This window comes from Castanea sativa, chromosome 1 (genome assembly GCF_040712315.1).
Source record: "Castanea sativa cultivar Marrone di Chiusa Pesio chromosome 1, ASM4071231v1".
Lineage (NCBI taxonomy): Eukaryota > Viridiplantae > Streptophyta > Magnoliopsida > Fagales > Fagaceae > Castanea > Castanea sativa.
This window is the reverse complement of record NC_134013.1, coordinates 61,028,281-61,047,518: the sequence shown is the minus strand read 5'-3', so window position 1 is coordinate 61,047,518 and position 19,238 is coordinate 61,028,281. Positions and strand designations below refer to the sequence as shown.

Here is a 19,238-nt window from a genome sequence, read left to right as displayed (position 1 = left end):
TCAAGAGTCCTCCCCCTTTGTTTAGAAGGCAGCACAACAACATCAAGCATGGAGATGTGACACTGGATAAACCAGAACAATTCAACGCTATAATTAAAGAACAGGAAAATAAAGATCGATGACATAGGAATTGACAACTAGGCTTGCTTAGAGTTAGCACCAACGAAGAAAAAAAAAACACTAGGGAATTATGTAGGTGAGGTTTCTTGAAATATGTTGGGAGTCCCAAAAGAGTTTGCAGGCTGCATCTCAGGAAGCAAATTAAAAGAAGCAACAAAACTTCATCAGCAAAGGGAGCAAAAGCAAAATGCAGCTAAGGCATCCTTAGATTAAGCTTCGGCACCTGTGATTATGCCAGTGTAATAGTGTATATTAACCGTTTCAATTAAAATACAACGTGATTATGCAGTTTAATAGTGTAGATTTATGTGTCCCCTTAGTCCATTATTCCCCTATTTCTCGTTCAAAGTAGAAATGCTTTGCCAACTCTTTGAAAGGCTTGGACTGCTTGGTAAATGGAAACTGAAACTTTGGTCATGAAGAAATATTTTTTTCTGAATGACCCTTGATACACACTTGTATTGTATACCATTCTCCGAACTGTAAATTTGGTCTTGTTTGAACACAAAGATTGTATAAAGTTGTTTCCATTTAGCCTCTCCATTACGCAAACCCTATAGTAATAGACCTACGTACCAAGCAATGACTAGGATTCTTCTTTTTCTTATATAGCCCGTTAAAAAGCTGAGAAGGTTGTACTCAGTCCACTTGCCCAATTGGTGGGCTTCAAACAGTGGTTATAAAACTGTGATATTGGAAGTATTCAATTTCAAGTTTCTCTTTTACATGATGACCAGGAAGAGAAAAATGAAAAGGCCATGTCATTGTACTACTGAATCAACTCCTGAGTCATGCACTTACAGTTTCTTGCGAGTGGATGGGGTGTTTTCAATAGTTGTACTTGAAAAAAAAAAGAAAAAAAAAGTGGGATTTTAAAAATTCTAGAAAATTTGCAATTTTTTAAAAAAAAAAAAAAAGTGGAATTCTAGAAATTCTAGAAAATTTGCATTTAAAAAAAAAAGGGGCGGGGATTCTAGAAATTCTAGAAAAATTGCATTTTAAAAGTGTGCGTGTATATATAATTATATATACGGCGGATATTTAGGGCTGTTATATATAATTATATATATGGCGGATATTTAGAGTTGTTAGAGCATGTTATTAACTCTGAGTTCCATGTATTGAATTATTAGACCATTTGCATCAGTTTGTACAAATTTTTTTGTCTATTTCAGGATAAGAACTTTTTTTTTTTACATACTTTTCTAAACACCTCACATCGGATTATCTATTTTACACTACATTTTATTAAAAATATCAAATTTTCTTGATTTTTAAAATAGTTTTTTTCTTTTTTCATACACAACAATCATCGTCTACTCTCTTCCTATATCCTCGAGATACGTAAAGAAAAAAAATAAACAACTAAATACAAAATAAATAGTGTCAGCGTAAATTTATACAGTACTATAGCAAATTTGTAAATTTACACAATTATACACGAATTGACATGGATAATTTTAAAGCAAAACTATGTAAATTTTACACATTTTTCCTATTATACACAAATAGATGTAAATGCTCTTACAATGGAGAATCTTTTGAGAGTGTAACATAAGGTGTTGGATATAAGACTTGAATTCAAGATCTCATGATCACACAAGGTCTAGAAAGTAGAAACCACTAAATCAACCATTTTGAAGTTAAAAATGACCATTTTAAACCATTATGCAAGTATCTAGTAAATTATATGTGTATTTTCGAGCAAGTAGTAAATCAATATAGAAACCCCCAAAACCTAACTTCACTTTTATTTTATTTAATAATTCGATAGATAAGTAAAGTGAGATTTGAAACTTGAATATCTCATTTGAAAATACGAATACTAATAACTAAACCATGAAAGTTAATATCAATTTTCCCAGTTGGGGTGAAGTAGGTGAGAGAATTCCAATGGGCTGGGCTGTTACGCAGGGCCTAAACCCTAAAATGAACTGGAGTCCTAGTCAACCCGCAATTAAAATTTGAAGTCTAATCGAATCTTTTACCTAATGGGTTGCAACGTGGACGCAAAACTCACGCTACTACGGACATAAAAAAGAATATGCGTACCAAATTTATTTCTGCAAATTTCAAATTTTATTCAAAAATGGAAAATATATTTATATAAAAAAAAAAAAATCAAAATGTAAGAAAGAAAAAAGTATATTATGATATTTATATATCCTCTCCTTCAACCCTTCCTTTTCTGTCTCACATTGTCCGATTGATCACATATATTATTATTAATCACATTTTTATTATTATTACTATTTTTCCCAAAAACCCAAAAAAAAAAAAAAAGCAACAAAGAAAAATAGAAAAAATCTCTCTCTCTCTCTCTCGCTCTCATTCTCATTCTCTCGCCGGCGATTTCCTCCATAGCCGGTGAAAATGACCAATTCAAAGTGGAGTCGCACGTGGGTATTTCTTCCTTGAATCTTCTTCGTCTTCGTTTCCACGGTAAACCCATTTCTTTTCCTTCTTTTCACATTTGCTTTTTTGTTCCAGTCCTTTTCCGTGTTGAATTTCACTCACACAACCCTCCTAACCTTAAGTATTTTTTCCCTCTTTATTTTTCATCGTATACTATATATATAATCAGATTCGATCGCCTTCAGAATTTATAGTTACTTCAATCTTTAGTGCTCTGCAAAAAAAAAAAAAAAGTGAGCTGAATCTAAGGTTGTGATTAGACCCATAATCCATTTGGGTCTGCTGTATCTGATGTGTTAGTGCATTTACAAAGGTCTAAGAATCATAAAAATCAAAAGGGTCATTTTTGTTTGGGGGGGGTTTGTGTGTGAGTGATTAAGTGTGTGTTATGTTAGGTTGTGTAGAATGGGAACAAAGCCAATCAAAGAGTGCTGCAATCCTGTTAAGAAACCGGGGCCGGTTTCGATGGATCATGTGTTGTTGGCACTGAGAGAGACTAAGGAAGAGAGGGATATGAGAATCAGAAGTCTCTTTAATTTCTTTGACACTACCAATGCTGGCTATTTGGACTATACCCTGATTGAGACTGGCCTTTCTGCTCTCCAAATACCCGCCGAGTATAAGTATGCTAAGGATTTGTTAAACGTGTGCGACTCCAATAAAGATGGGCGTGTTGATTACCAAGAGTTTAAGCGGTACATGGACGATAAGGAGCTCGAGCTTTACCTTATATTTCAAGCCATTGATGTTGAACATAATGGTTGCATTACGCCCGAAGAGCTCTTGGATGCACTTTTTAGGGCAGGTAAATCCTTGCTCCAATTATTTTTACCGAATGGTCTTTTTCTGCTTCTGTTGATTTGTGAAGTAATTTTGTTCATGCATACAACAATGTTACCATTTTAATAAGGGTTATTGGGCATTGCGAATGGAGATTTAGTTCACCTACTTCTTTTTAGGCAGTTTAGGGGCATGCCTACAGGTCTGTTCTGCAGTCTCAAGTTTGCATAACCACCATCTCCATTAAGACCTCTTTAACTTTCAAGCAATTATTTATTGATTGGTAAGTTACACGTGCACTCAATAGGTCTTGAACCCATGACCTCACCTTCTACCTAGAACTTATAAGGGGAGGAGGAGGTGCTAGTTAAGCTAGAGCTCATTGGCAATTGTGGTAAAATTTGTTTGGGAACCATAATTTGAACACACATTCATATCCTTGAACAATAGTTTTGTACAAATGTATTGATAAGTGAAAAATGCACATGGAATACGAGAAAACTGCTCCTCTTCATGATTACATGTAGACTGTAGAGACCTATTGGTCCGTACTTATTAAAAAAAAAACTATTGGTGTGTAATAAGGAATTAAAGTATTTTCATGTTAGTAATAATATCCTTTCTTGGTGAATAACAAGGACTGGATTGCTTTTAATTTATTGAATCTTTTTCCTAGAAAAATATCCAAATGACTGACAAATTACCTTCTTTATAGGTGCACACGTGCAGTTATTTGAATTCATTATGAACAAAGTGGCTGTATCATGTTTGTCTTCCATTCCAACTCATTTTTATATTCTGAAATCTTCTGGAAAACTGCATAAATTTCCTTCCTCTCCTCCCCCTCTCCCCTCATGGTCCTAACATTAAATGCTTAAAGCTTGAGTGACAGATCTGTAATCCATATTGGTTGCATTTTGTTTTGTACAATCATTTCAGCATCCTTTTTATCTGTTAATATATATATTTTTATATTTGTGCACTTAAAATCAAATTGTAGTCAGGCTAGAGTTTTTTTTTAACATGTTGTTTCATTCTATAAGCCACACCAGTCTCTCTTTTGTAGGGATTGAAATTGATGATGAAGAACTTGCACGTTTTGTTGAGCGAGTTGATAAGGATAACAATGGGGTTATTACATTTGAAGAATGGAGAGATTTTCTTTTGCTCTACCCTCATGAGGCAACCATTGAGAACATTTATCAGTATTTAGAGAGGGTATGTCTTGTTGATATTGGGGAACAGACTGTAATCCCAGAGGGCATCAGTAAGCATATCCATGCAAGTAGATATCTTATTGCTGGTGGAGTAGCAGGAGCGACATCCCGTACAGCTACTGCTCCTCTTGATCGTCTAAAGGTTGTTTTGCAAGTACAAACAACACAGGCTCGCATTATGCCAGCTGTACGGGAGATATTGAGAGAAGGTGGCTTCTTGGGATTCTTTCGAGGCAATGGGCTAAATGTCATGAAGGTGGCCCCTGAAAGTGCCATCAGGTTCTACATGTATGAATTACTGAAAGGTTTTGTTGCGGATTTTAAAGGGGAAGAAAATAAGGCTGATATTGGCACTAGCGGACGCCTATTTGCTGGTGGTTTAGCTGGTGCTGTGGCACAGGCTTCTATTTATCCAATGGATCTTGTAAAAACTCGAATACAAACATGTTCTTTTGAAGGTGGAAGAGTTCCAAGTCTTAAAAAACTGTCAAGGGATATATGGGTACAAGAGGGACCCCGGGCATTCTATAGGGGCATTGTTCCATCCCTTCTTGGGATTGTCCCTTATGCTGGAATCGATCTTGCTGCATATGAAACCTTGAAAGATTTGTCCAAGAAGTATATTCTTCAGGATGGTGGTAAGTTCCTAATATCTTAAATAGCTATCTTCTTCTCATCAACCTTTCTTCCATTGTGTGTGTTTTGTTCCAGACCTGCCTTTATGTTGTATATTGAACTTTGTTAGCTTTCCAGTAGAACCAGGTCCTGTTGTGCAATTGGGATGTGGAACAATATCAGGGGCTCTTGGAGCAACATGCGTTTATCCATTGCAGGTTGTCAGGACGAGGTAAATTATAATTATATCACTTTCTTGGTTGTTGATCTAGTCTTGAGTGAACTTTTATTTATTTTAGTCTCTCTAATATGAGGCTAATTTTGCTACTGGTTTCCAGAATGCAAGCTCGGCAATCTAATGCAGATACTGCTTATAAGGGGATGGCTGATGTATTTAGGAGAACCTTTCAACATGAAGGGTTGAGGGGATTCTACAAAGGAATATTCCCGAATCTGCTGAAAGTAGTTCCTTCCGCAAGTATTACTTACATGGTTTATGAGAGCATGAAAAAGAGTCTGAATCTGGAATGAAGCAGTATGCAGCTTCATTCAATGGTTTTTGCTTTTGACACGCTGACCGTAGAGTTGACAAATGGTGAGGATTGTTCCAATATGAAGATGATGATGACAAGAATAAGGTCTCTTAAGTTAATATATTCAAACGATTACTGGAGTTAGAACACAAATAATGTTGCTAGGATCAGGTATCTTGAACTTGAAGGGTGAGATTTATTTGTCATTGGCTCAAACTTCGAATGCATTAGCACATATTGTTGTGTTATACAGATATATACGGGACACAATTCACCAAAAAACCGATTTTGTAATTCTTTTTAGTGGCTCAATTCATTCAAAATTACTGTCTTGCAGAATTTGATTAATTTTTGTATGTTAAGACTTCATCTGTCCCAAACTTTCTGCAGCATGCTCATATACTGTTTTCCCATTCATCAGGAGTTCCTAGGCATTGTTTCTTCTTTTCCAGGAGTTATGTAATTTGGGTTATTAATTTACTAACAGGTTGATAAAAAAAGTGTTTGAATTTTACCATGAAGGCCGAAGTATTGAATACTTACTTTTGTGTTGAATATTTTATTTCGGTTTATCATGTATTTGATTGGTAGAATTATTTCCCAATTGAAGATTGGGAATTTTATCGTGGTTGGTTGATTGTATGAAATAATATTCCATTTATTGGGGAAGATGCTATGGGGTAAAAAAAAAGTACATGTAATTGTGACTTTGATATGCTATTTCAAGAAAGTGCAAAACTCTAAATTGGGATTCTAATTTGGTTGAAAGTTGATAAGACTATGACGGTTGATAAAAATGTAAATGTAAATTCACAAGGTTTCCTATTCTCCATTTGGACAAAAACAACAAAAAATCTAATTTTTTTATTATCCCAAAGCATTGATTTTACCGCATAAATTTGAATTCACGTATTGTGAGTTTCAGTTAGTTCAATTGATAATGATCATAAACAGCATAACAATTATTATATGGTAGGTGATATATGTACAAGCGTTAGGTTGGGGCATAGTCCATTAGCCTTTGTATAGTTAGGAGGTTGGGACCCAACATCAGGTTAAGGCCCAACCCATTAGCCTTCATATGGTTATGAGATTGAGATCCAGCATCAAGTCGGGCCCAACTTATTAGCCTTTAGATGCGAGTTTCAAGAGAATCCTCAAAATGTCTCACTTGATCAAGAATCTTGAATAGAGGTGGGGTTCACATGACAAAGTGGATGAAACATCATTATTGGGACTCCATTAGGAGGGCATTATAAAAGGGAAAGTGGGCTAGAGAGAAAGGGGATTGGCATTTTTGGGGGAGAGATACCTAAAAGAAGAGGGAGAAACGACCAAAAAGGGAGGGAAGATTTCTGCTCTGTTTGTTTTGGTAATAATGTTTTCTAGAAAATTAGTCATTCTTCAAAAAATGTTTTCTATAAAACTATCCATTTTTCCTATGTTGGGTAGTAACCTTAAATAAATTGAAAAACAATATTTTAACTTCCTTTATTTAGCTTACTGTGAGATAGAGGTGTTTAAAAAAAAAAGTGAAAAACAATTTCTAATAATAAGTCATACTTTTTATGTTGACAAAAAATAGTTTTCCTTTGATTCATTTTTTATAATGCTACCAAACACTTGAAAATATGAAAAACTATTTTTACACAATATTTTGATGCGAAACAAACAGAGCGTTTAGTTCAATATTACTTGGGCCTTCTCAAGAAACATAGGAAACAAGGGTAAATCAGAGAGAGTGGGCTTAAGAACCTTCACCTAGGGCTGATGGGTTGGCTCTTGGAAGTTTTTTCATTGTAGGAAACTCCATACACATCCAAACAAATAAATTGAGAGCCTAACCCAAAAATTAGGGAGCATTTTGGTTTCGAGCACCACAATATAAATTCAAATTTTATATATATAATAGCCCAACAATTTAACATAACTTAAAATTATATAGATATATACACACACACGTATAAAAGCCCAACAATTTAACATATTTTTTAATATGCATCCAACAATTGAACATTGTATGCGATAAGAAGTATGTTCTTACATGCTATATCTGTGATAGTAGTCCTCAAGTTGTGACAAGGAGAGGGGGATTATAAGTGAGAGGGCTTTATAAAGAGTTTTTCTTATCAAACTTGAAATGAAATGGCATTGGTTGAGCTAGGTGAATAAATTATTATTTTTTTCCCTTTCAGCTTGAGTCATTTGGTCTATTTATTTATTTGTTAGGGTTAAGTTTAAAATTATTGGAAACTTCAATTATTAATCATAAACCATGACATATTAGTAAATATACGTCTTAAACTAAATTATTTTATTTGAAACTGTGGGGGGTAAAAATTCCCGAATAAACATTTGGGTTTTGGGCTTTATTGACATGTATTAGTTTGTTTTTTGATTAAGGTCTCTAGACCCACAAGTCAGTCTGCACTGTATAGGTCCGAGGAGTTGCCCGAGGAGGAATGTCTTCTCGGACAGGCCCGGCAATGACCCCGAGACTTGCTAAACGGGTTAAAGGCAAGCTTATGGAAAAACTGATGGGTAGGAAGGTGATCCAAGCACCCTCTAGAAGCGAGGATCTAAGAGAAATATCTAAGAAAAAGGCTGCTACCACCACATTAAAGACCCTGCATCTACCTCCCTAGCCGCATTAATGAGGAAATGACCACTGAACAGTAGGATGCAACCTCCCTGCTATCTGTTTGAAGACTTCAAGGTGGTGGTGGATGTGACAAGTATCCAGGAAGAAGATTTATATGACATGTGGATGAACCAGTGAAGGGGAAGTATATAATGAAACGAGAGAGAAAAGAGAAGGGGATCGACACTTTCTACTGAGAAAAAAAATAGGAATTAAGAGTTGTAAACTTTGACATAGAAAGAAAATATATATATATATATATATATATATATATATATATATATATATATATATATATATATATATATATATATATATACACACACACAAATAGTCCTCGGCTTACGTCTGAGGAGTTCTCTTTGTTGTATTCGTTCACCATTTGTGTAGATTGAGGCATTTTAGCCTGCTAATCAAATTTCCAACATCCCGACCCTAGATTTCAAATCCATACTCTACAAATCTTATTGCATAAGGCTCATTGGGCCTGAACCCAACACATATTTTTAGGTCCAAGTACAATTATGCACTTACAGAAACTAATCTAAAATGTCTATTTATAGATTAAATTAGTGTTGAAACTATCATATTCATCTCAATGAGTAGATTATTCTCACACTAGGTTATTCATCACAAAATTTCTATAATTCATGATCCACATTCTAAATATTTTCCTAATTTAAAAATAAATAAAACACCTACCCGCTAATACCATAATAATAAAAATATGTCAAATTTAGACAAAAATATATTAATGTCGAAAGTCGATTTAACAATTTCAATTTCAATTTTTTTTTTATTTAAATTTTGTTGTGTTTGGTTACTTATAGGTGGACAGGCAGAAGAGATACGTCGCCGTTTTGGGTGGACAACACTTTATATACAAAAAGAAGGTGAAGGGCCAAGATGTAAGGGAGACTAATCGGACGGCTTAGAGAAACCCATTTGGGCTTTATATATATCAAACCCTTTATTAGGGTTTCTCCTCTCTGCTCTTTGCTCGCCATATCCGCAGCAGCAATACTGTGAATACGGCTCTTTCCGCTGTTTCTCGAGTTCTCTACTCAAAGCTTCTTCCAAAATGGTCAGTCACTTCAACCCTTCTTCTTCATCATCTTCCACACCTTCATTTGTTTTTTTTTCTTGCTTTTCTATACTTTTCAGATCCAAAAACTTTGTTCTCTGTTTACTTTAATATTGTTTTTTATTATGTTCTAGATGATAGGAATAGCTTGGTTTTTCGTTTTAGTGAAATGGGTTTTTGTTGTTAAAAACGTGAAATTTTTTGGGAGATCAGGTTCTTCAGAACGATATTGATTTGCTGAACCCTCCGGCGGAGCTCGAAAAAAGGAAGCACAAGCTTAAGCGTCTCGTTCAGTCACCCAACTCATTTTTCATGGTACTAATTCCGAGTCTTATATATATTTTTTAATGTGTGGCAGTTTTATTGAACTAGTTACTTAGGCTCTGACTCCGTCTCTCTTTTTCTTTTCCTTTTCTGCTTTTGTTTTAGGATGTGAAATGCCAAGGCTGTTTCAACATGTAAGTAGTTTTGTTATTTTTCCTATTTTTGATTAATAGTTTGTTTGCATTAATGTTATGCCTGGGAATTTAGGATTCCCTGTATTAGTTTGATTAGGAATCTGCTAAGATTTCCGGAAATGTGACGTACCCATGTTTGGTTTATTCCTATGAATCTTTTAGGAATTATTTATCCAACATGTGAATTAGCTTTTAGGAATCCTGGGAATTTTAAAAGATTTCCCTGAACTTAGGAATTTGTTATTTTGGTGTGGATTTGTTTGTTAAATTGTGCGATTTTGATTTTGTTTTATTGCAGCACAACTGTTTTTAGCCACTCCCAAACTGTGGTGGTATGCGGTAACTGCCAGACTGTGTTATGCCAGCCAACCGGTGGACGTGCTCGCCTCACCGAGGGCTGCTCTTTCAGGAAAAAGGGTGACTGAGGGCTTTTGCTCTGTTTTCCCATTACACAATTACGACATTAGGATGGTTTCATTTGGCTATTCTGGGATCGAAATTGGGGCATCATTTTGTTTTGCTTATGATATATTTGTTTTGTTAGTACTCTTGGCACTTTGGAAGTTCTAGTTTATGTTGCTCTTTTGGTTTTCCCAACTGTATTGGATATGGTTTTGTTTTAAGATGATATAATTTTTAACCAGTTTTGAGCTGTATTTGTTCTGCATCATGTCTCACACTCACATCCTTGAATGATATATTTGTGATTACCATTTGAAGATTTTTGACTTGCAAATACTAATCTGGGATTTGTGGTCAAGAGACCCAAGAATGAAATTGGGTATCCTATCTACTTCTCTACTCTTACTTTTCGCAGCTCCGGTGTACTGCCATTGGTTTATATTGGTGAACCATATTATGTAGTTCTACATTGTATTTTACCTGGTTCTAGTCATCCAATCCAGATGCATTCAAGAATCAAGTGATTCTTCATTGGAACGTCATTGTCAATGACCTTGTTAAAGGTTGTGATTGGATGCCCATGAAATTGAAATGCACTGGCTTAAAATTTTTTAGGTTAGAGTATAATTCCATTTATATTGTTTTTAATTAGTGACATATAGTAGTAAGAAATATGAGAATGTTTATCTGCGAAGAGATTCTTCTGGCCTAGAGGGATTTGATTGAAGATTGAGGATAAACCACAAGGTCTGGGGGTACATGGTTGACACAGTTGTGGCTAGTTTTATTAGAAACTCTGCCTATATACAATAGGTATTTGTATGTTAGTATTTTCGTCGGAAATGCAGAAAAAATCTGGCTCTTTGCGATCGCTATAGGAATACATATGACAAAGGTCATTCAAATTGCTGATGAAGGGAGTTATGCAGCGCAGTTGTGGTCAGCTAAAACATGAGTTTTTAGTTGTTGGGGTTAAAGCTAATGGGTCCCTATTATTTTTGTTCAATTCTACCCTATGTATGGGTGATGTGTCAATGTGACACTGCCACTCAATGTGGTTAATCTTTGCCAAGATAAATAGTTCCTCGAGGACATGTGGAGATAGTGTAATCAATTTATTTTTTTCCTTTTGAGAAGAAAGTGTCATCAATTTAGTTCATCAGTTGCTCGGAGAAGCATTAGTTTCGTGCATCAGATGTCTCTCAGGCTTCCCTTGGGTTAGAGAGGGAGAACGAGGTTTTTAAATTGAAAGTTGGATAAAATCTAATGGTAAAGATCCTGGAACTTTTTGTAGAAACGTGTGATTGGAAGTGCGACGTAGAGAGTGGGGTCAAGATTCAAGATTCACCGGATAAAAAAAAAGTGATTAGACAATATTTTACAGTTTCAATCATTTGCACCGTCTCAGCAGGTTTATCTTATGTATGACGGTAGGCGCTAAAATGTATATTTGTCTGACTAGCAATATGCCACACTGTACTATGGAAAGGGGTGGCTCCGGGAGCTCTGATGAATAAAAGCATTCACACGGCTAAATTTTTGACAAATTTAGCCTAAAAAGCCATTTTTTTCTTCTATTTTACCATAATCAATCTTAAAACACATCACAATTTATTATTTATTTTCCTTTCTATTTAATTAAAGCAGTATTATTTTCTATTAAAAATTGCCTTTATTTTATTAAAATATGATATCTTACTATTTTCTTAAGAAAAATGTTTGGCTCTAATTGCCAAGAGTGAGTCAATGTGTGTTGCATACGATAATGTCAACTGTCATATTTTTAATGGTAGTTGTGACTTGGGCTCCAAATATGTTTGGAGTCAAATTTTGTCATTTTTTATAAAATTACTCATGCTTCTCTCCTCTTTTCTTCAACCAAAAGCCCACTGAAATCATAGCCTTGCTTGCCTAAAAACCCACCAAAATCATAGCAAACTGAGATTGGGACAAAAACCCTCACAAATTACACTGAATCCTTGACTTCCCATGGTGATGGCACTCAGGCCGAGCCTCTTGACCTCAAGGGTCAGGTTTGATGCATTGGCGGACCATGATAGTGAGAGGAAAAGAATTTAGGGAGAGAGAGTGCTGTAGAGGAAAGAAATGTTAAAATACCCGTCTCTCTAAGCTTTAGTGTTATCCAATAAGCACCAGGTTGCTAATTCAAGAGTGATGTTAGAGATACAAATTTTTTTACAAAATTTTTTATAAACTGCCGATATAGTGAGTGGTTATTGGTAAATGAAAAAATGGCGTTAATGGTGGACCTAGATAAAAACCAATAAGAAGTTGGACACAATATCAATTTATAAAAATATTGTAAAATAATTTGTGGTTATAGTATTATTACCTCGATATCAATTTAGGTGTTTTTTTTAAAATTTTTTTAAGTTGATTATGCAAATTTGAGTTGAAGTGCTATTTTGCATAACCCGGTATGAATGCTCTAATGAGTTCACTCATGTCCAAACATAGGGAAATAAGACCACATTTTGTTGCTAGATATATCAGAAATGTTGAGGATACGCGTGTTTGGTCACAAGAGGCACCAGATTTTCTGATGTATCCAATACAAATGGCAAATGCACAAGGGAAAAAAAAAAAAAAAACTACCTCTTTTCTATTACAAAAGAAAAAGAAAGGGAGTTGATCACATGGGGAAGCCCAGAAGCTAAGTTTCTTGGGTTGGAAGGATAAAATTTATGCTGGTAGAAGGCCCACCACTTGTTAAGTAAGAAGAGAGAGGCAATGGAGTCTACAAGTGCATACTTGAAGGCCCACCACTTTGTTCTAAACTTGGTGCCAAGTTGAAGCATTCCAAATTAAGGCCCACCACCACTCTTTTTTAAAAACTTGGTGTCAACATAAAGCATTCCAAAGGCCCACCACTTTCTTGAAGACCAGCTTTCATATGACCATAATCCATAGACATAGTCAGTGGACAATAGGTAACCCGGAAATTCCTGTTTGTAGCCTTCTTGCTAGCAGCAGCAACTGAGTGTTTGAAGAACAAGAATACTTCGTTAAAGAAATGTGGATAATTTTAATTTGCAAATGCGTTAGATTGTTTGTTAACCACATGTATATGAAGATGACTAAGAGATTCCAATTAGTGAGCTAGGGATGGTCGGTGTGAAACTGTGAATAATGAATTGTGATAATGGAGTGCATCAACAATTCGAATACGCACATTTAAAATATTGAGGAAACAGTCATGATTAATGAGATTGCGGCCAATCCTCTCCGGGCTTTTGATGTCCCGTCGCTATCAATGCATTTGGATTAAGTTTATTTGGTTACTTTATTAGGTTGTTCTTTGAGAAATGAAAATCTACTACTCTTCACTTCAGTCCCATCATCCATTTGCAAGTCTTAAACATCCAAGATGATAAAGCCTTGATTGAAACATTTGAACGTCAGTTTATTAGTTTATTTATTTATGTAAAATTTTGGGGTTTGGTTATGGATGCTTAAGCGTAGTCTTGTTCTTGAACAATACTATTACCAACTTCTTAACAAAACCTCTGTTGATTGATTGCAAGAACCTGGTGAGAGAGATACCCAATAAACAGATAACTTATGTCTATCGGGAGGCCAATCAATGCGCTGATGCATTGGCCAAATCGGGTGCAAGTGGTTTATCCTCTTTTGTTGTATTTTTGAATCCACCGCCTGTGGTGGAAAGCAGTATAGCTTCTGATAAAGCTAACTTGCGATGCAACAGACTCGTTAATTCTTAGTTTTATGCAATTTTCATGGCTGACCAAAAAAAAAAAAAAAACAATAAACTTATACACTTATTTGCTTTTAATTAAAAACAAATAAATATATAAGCTTTTAATTAAAGATTAGTCCAAACGCATGATCTCCTTGCCACAATTAAATTCATAATATTAAGATTACAATCATCATAATTTAGTAGAATGCAAATCCTCAATATTACTTTTTGTGTACCACTCTATGTCTATTACTTACCATGTGTATGATTACTTTCCATTTTAAATTCCAGTTATTTTATAAGAAAAGTAAAATAAAAACATAGTAAGTCATGATTGGTGGAACATAGAGTGGTACATAAAAAATAGTACATAAGATTTAGACTCAATTTAGTATAGTTAAGATATCATTGTCGGTCTTATATTGAGTACTACGGTGTAGTATTGGTTTTTATTAGTCCATTGTCACTATCAATTCTATTTAAAGAGGTTTTTGTTGGCCGGTGATCCCAACTAGGAACTGGAAAAAGAAAAAGAAGAAAAAAGAAAAAGAAACAAGAGGTATGGGGAGAGAGGGAAAGAAAAGAGAAAGTAAGAGAATGAAGAAGGAATCTTCTATGTCGGTTTTATATGTCATTGACAGGCGTATATGAAAATTTCGCCAAGATAAGGTTTGTGTGAATGGTCTTCTTTCACAAGTTCTTGTCTTTGGACAAATCATAAAAAGAAAATATTCAATGGCCGGATTCCCTGTTTTGTGTGAGAGAAACTTTCAAAAGCCATTGCCAAGTAAAACCCTTTTCACTATTTTTAATGCATGCGATTACCTCCCGTACCAAAGAGATTAGATAATATCAATGGAAATCGATTGAAATGTTCTCTCAAAGTTGGAAGTTAGTCTTTATTCTCTTTATTTTAAAGCATACGGAGCCCATTCTATTCCTACCCAGCAAAAGGTTTTTTGTGCTTTGTGGTTGCCTTTTGTGGCTCAATGTCAATTGCCCACTACACTACTAAAAGGTTTCGTTTGCGTGCACTGAACTAAAGTTTTGCCCTTATTGCAAACGAACCTTTTTAGTGGGTTTCGTTTGCGTGCATTGGACTAAAGTTTTGCCTTTGCTGCAAACAAACTTTTAGAATACCATTCACATTTTTAGATTCTGTTTTCTTTTTTTTTTTTGGAGAAAAACATTTCTAGATTCTAGTTGTAAACTTTAGACCAAGTTGATGCATAAGTTTAAGTCATTGCAAGAGGATAAGCTTTGCCCTTACTGCAAACGATCTTTTAGAACACCATTCACGTTTCTAGATTCTTAGAGCATCCACATCAGCTCGTTTAAATTTTTTGTCTATTTTATACAAAAAAACCTACTTTTTCTATTTTACACCCTCACTTTTACAAAACCTCCACATCAGTTTATCTATTCTACACATTTATTCAATAAAATATTCCATCATTTTACATTTTTTATTATTTCTTTCCTCCCTCACTGCATCTTCTCCGGCGAGCACTCCTCACTGTGTATTCTCCAGCGAGCCACTCTCCCTCCCTCACTGCGTCTTCTTCGGCGAGCCAGTCTTCAACAAACCCATTCATCGAACAAAACGGCGGCAAGATCCTTCAACAAACCCATTCATCGAGCCAAACCCGATCCGTCGAGCCTCACCCATTCAACAAACCCGATCCGTCGAGCCTCACCCACACCCAAACCCATTCATCGCCCACCGATCAGCCACCGATTAGCCACCCTTCAACAAACCCACCGATCCGTCGAGCCTCACCCACACCAGAAAAAAAAAAAACCAACGAATCAGAGCAAGATCGACGCCTCGCAGCACCGGCCCCTCCTCGCGATGGCCGTCCGGTGACTCAGCTTGCTCGACCTTGCTCTTATCGGCGATGATGGCGATCGACGGCTAGAGGAAAAAAATGGATGAGATGAGATAAAGAGAGAGGTGCTGTGTCTGAGAGAGAGAGTGAGAGACAGAGGGAGGTGAGAGTCAGTTGGGAGGAGAGAGAAAAAACAATAAAAAAATCATATACACCTGCTACAGTACCCGTGTAAATTTACACGATACTGTAGCAAAGTGGATGATATAAATGAGTTTAAATGAGTTTAGAGGAATTGATGTAGAGGCTTTTTTGTTCAAAATTTGTAAAATTAATGATTTTTTCTCATTTTGCACATTTATACACACTTATCCATCCACTGATGTGGATGCTCTTAGTTGTATACTTTAGACGAGATTGATGTTTAAGTCATTGCAAGAGGTTTATGAGCAGCTTTATTTAAATGATCACAAACTCACAATTGTTTGACAGTCTCTATTCTCATTAATACGAAGGCAATGCTTTCTCTCTTTTTCTTTTTTTTGTACTAACTATTTCTCAACAGTCAACATAAACTTCAGAAAAACCATCCAAGGTGCTAATTTATAACTGGGCTCTCTCTACATATGACGAGGGACTCTTGACCGGTTGTGGTATGAATTAATTCGTAATAAGAAAAAAAAAATGTTGGCATCTCTATCTCTATGTTTTGGCATGGGCATTGTCGTAGAATTTGTCTCTTGTGAACTTGTATGGATTCGTTTGTCACAATGTGGATGGAAAAAGTTCCAAAGGCGGCAGACCTCGCGTGCTTTGAAAATTTGAAGCGTGTTAATTTATACAAACAGATAAAGTGAAATAAAATACAACAAAAGATAGTGAGGTTAAATAGATTGAGAAAAAGAATTTGGCATTGTCATTTTACGAGGATAAGTACAAGTAGATTAAGGTCTCAAATATGGACAATACGAATTGCTAAATAATTATTCTGGCATTGTCACCTTAAAAGGCTATGCTACCTACATTGTTTGGTAACTTGTTGTCTTAGATATTTAATTCGAATGAGTTCTTTTTGCAATTTTTATAAGGGAGAGATGGCATGGAACTTGCAAACAAGATCAAGTTAATGTGACAATAAATATAATTGATGGTTTTCAATAACACAATAAATAATTTTTTTGTTATTGATGATATAGCATTTTATAAAGACTATTTAGTACAATTTGTAATATATCTATCATCACTCTCCTAATTATCTTTAACTGAAAATGAAAAAACAATTTCAAGGATTACTTTGAGAATTGGTCTTGTTTCGAGAGTTCTAAATTTCTTATTACTTTATTACTTTCCAACAAAGTACAAAGGCAACAAAGGTGCCTTAACACGAAACACTCACTCATGGATTACACCCACACAACCCACTCTCTTTGTTTCTATCTCACTTGCTATTAACACCCCCAACAGCCTTATGAATAATATTGCAGGAAATAGCTATCCATTGGCAATTACCCAGTAATTAATTAAGTTCCCCCTTGGACTTGTTGCACAAAAATGGGAAACTACCTCAGGACACAAGTTCCTTGTCCATGCACATCATATGGAGGGTTTGGTCCATGCAGATGCCACCTTTATAACTTAGACACACATCCCACAGCTTAACATCCATATGCATCTAGCCATGCTTGTCAAACATTTCACAATCCATGTCACACTATTTTCCTCTAGGGTAATACTTGTTGCACATAAGCTATTACATATAATTTTTCACATCTCATTGTTGAACTGTTCTAAGTTAGAAATCATGAATCAAGTCATGGTTTCAATTCAAAAATTGGGCATGTGTAAAATTGTATAATAAACATAACTCTTTTCTCTAAATAGCATGTCTTACACTCACAACTTTGACTTTTCCAAGGTTTGTGTGGCTAGCATGAGTGCAATGTGCCACCACATAGCCCTCTCTTGCTCTCGAGGGACTAACACCTTGGCATTGGAATGTTTTGCTAAAAGAAAATTTACTCCAATGTCTATTTAATCACCTAAACATTTGAACAAAAAATATTAAACTCTCGAATGAAATTAAACTACAAAGTATCAAATTTTTCCATACAAAATGTAAAACTCTAAGATCTACGATTTATAGAAGACGGATATTCAAAGCGATTTCTCAGAAGAGGATTACTACTTTAACAACAACCTATCCATATTATTTTTGTTCAAATGTCATTTGTTGTAAGATCAATATTGTGCAAAACTTTGTCTCCATCCAAAGAAAGTGTATGTGCTTTAGCCCTCATTTGGAAGTTTATAAAACAATGGAATGAAATGATCATAAAAGAATGGAATTAAATTAAATATATTTAATTAAAGAAAATAAATGGAAAAGAAAGGAATGTAATAAAATTAAGTAACTTTTATTTGGATGTTTTAAAATAAAGGAATGGAAAAGAATGAAAGATAAGTAACTTTATTTGGGATTAACATAGAGAGAAAGAAACGAAATCATTTTATAACAATATTATTATGAGACTCTTATTTTAAAATAAAGGGTTGAAAATATAAGGATATTTTGAAAGTTTTAGTAAAAAAATTCATTAAATTAATTTTATTCCCTCTAATTCCTTCTAATTTTGGGGGAATGAAAATTTGAGATTTTGAGGGAATATAAAGATGAATAAATGTTTCATCCTACCTATTCTAATTTTCACTTAAATTTCCAAATAAAAGAATGAACTTTCTATTCTCTCCATTAAAATTCTTAAACAAAAAATAGTATAAAATTATTCTCTTTATTTTTTTCTATTGCATTACTGCTTTTCGAATAATTCGATTTCCCACCTATGGTGGAAAAGAGGATTCTTAGGGAAGACCACAATCATCCAGTCCCTCCAAAAGATGCAAAGGGAAGTTGCCCCATGATTATAAAATGGAGAATTGATGCCAAAGCAACGTAAAAGTCATGTCAAAAAGTGACTTTAGATAGAAATGATATTGTTTAATTATTCCTGTAACACTTCATGGAAATCCTACATTTCATGCAGTAATATAGTGCTTTAGAATTAAGACTCCACCACGGCAATTTAATTATTTGATGAGTACAAAAAGATTTCATATACAGGGCTTATTGGCAGGCGCCCCCCCCCCCCCCCCAAAAAAAATCAGATCTGTTGACTAGAAATTTAGCAAATTGTAGCACTATGTCAATTAAAGAATTTTTGTTGTATTATTATTACTTTATTTAGTTCCATATATTTTACCTTTAGCAAAAGTGATATAATCCTAAGACATTATGGATTACCCTGCAAAGGAGCATGTAGCTGTTTTCCTTTGATGAGAAAGAATTAAATAGTAATTTATAATTCCTTCTCATAAAAAAGAAAAAAAGAAAAGAAAAAAGAAGAGAGTAACTTGCAATTTATAGTG

The 19,238-nt window shown here is 34.8% G+C and overlaps 2 protein-coding genes across 4 annotated transcripts; both read left to right on the top strand.

Annotated features, from left to right (window-relative positions):
• The first annotated feature begins 2,272 nt into the window (after positions 1-2,272).
• On the top strand, positions 2,273-6,028 carry LOC142622406 (calcium-dependent mitochondrial ATP-magnesium/phosphate carrier protein 2-like). 3 transcript variants are annotated; one of them, XM_075795868.1, is made up of 5 exons: positions 2,368-2,562; positions 2,705-3,340; positions 4,382-5,170; positions 5,286-5,379; positions 5,486-6,028. In XM_075795868.1, exons 2-5 carry the CDS (start codon positions 2,941-2,943, stop codon positions 5,676-5,678), a joined length of 1,476 nt encoding a protein of 491 aa, XP_075651983.1. In that variant the 5' UTR covers positions 2,368-2,562; positions 2,705-2,940; the 3' UTR covers positions 5,679-6,028. The 3 variants fall into 3 exon arrangements, 2 of the variants coding, with proteins under 2 accessions (XP_075651984.1, XP_075651983.1); XR_012841904.1 differs by having other exon boundaries at positions 2,273-3,340; positions 5,278-5,379; positions 5,486-5,510; XM_075795869.1 differs by having other exon boundaries at positions 2,273-3,340; positions 5,289-5,379.
• Positions 6,029-9,283: 3,255 nt separating this feature from the next.
• LOC142621167 (small ribosomal subunit protein eS27y-like) lies at positions 9,284-10,506 on the top strand. The gene is made up of 4 exons (XM_075794486.1): positions 9,284-9,405; positions 9,619-9,720; positions 9,835-9,863; positions 10,162-10,506. The coding sequence occupies exons 1-4, from the start codon at positions 9,403-9,405 to the stop codon at positions 10,286-10,288; spliced, it is 261 nt and encodes an 86-aa protein (XP_075650601.1). The 5' UTR covers positions 9,284-9,402; the 3' UTR covers positions 10,289-10,506.
• Positions 10,507-19,238: the final 8,732 nt, after the last annotated feature.

Bases quoted from the DNA above. Each gene is read 5' to 3' on its own strand.
- LOC142621167 (XM_075794486.1), top strand. The intron at 9,721-9,834 runs GTACTAATTCCG...CTTTTGTTTTAG, and splicing joins CACCCAACTCATTTTTCATG to GATGTGAAATGCCAAGGCTG. The intron at 9,864-10,161 runs GTAAGTAGTTTT...GTTTTATTGCAG, and splicing joins TGCCAAGGCTGTTTCAACAT to CACAACTGTTTTTAGCCACT.
- LOC142622406 (XM_075795868.1), top strand. From the start codon at position 2,941: ATGGGAACAAAGCCAATCAAAGAGTGCTGCAATCCTGTTAAGAAACCG. The intron at 5,171-5,285 runs GTAAGTTCCTAA...TTAGCTTTCCAG, and splicing joins GTATATTCTTCAGGATGGTG to TAGAACCAGGTCCTGTTGTG. The intron at 5,380-5,485 runs GTAAATTATAAT...ACTGGTTTCCAG, and splicing joins TTGCAGGTTGTCAGGACGAG to AATGCAAGCTCGGCAATCTA.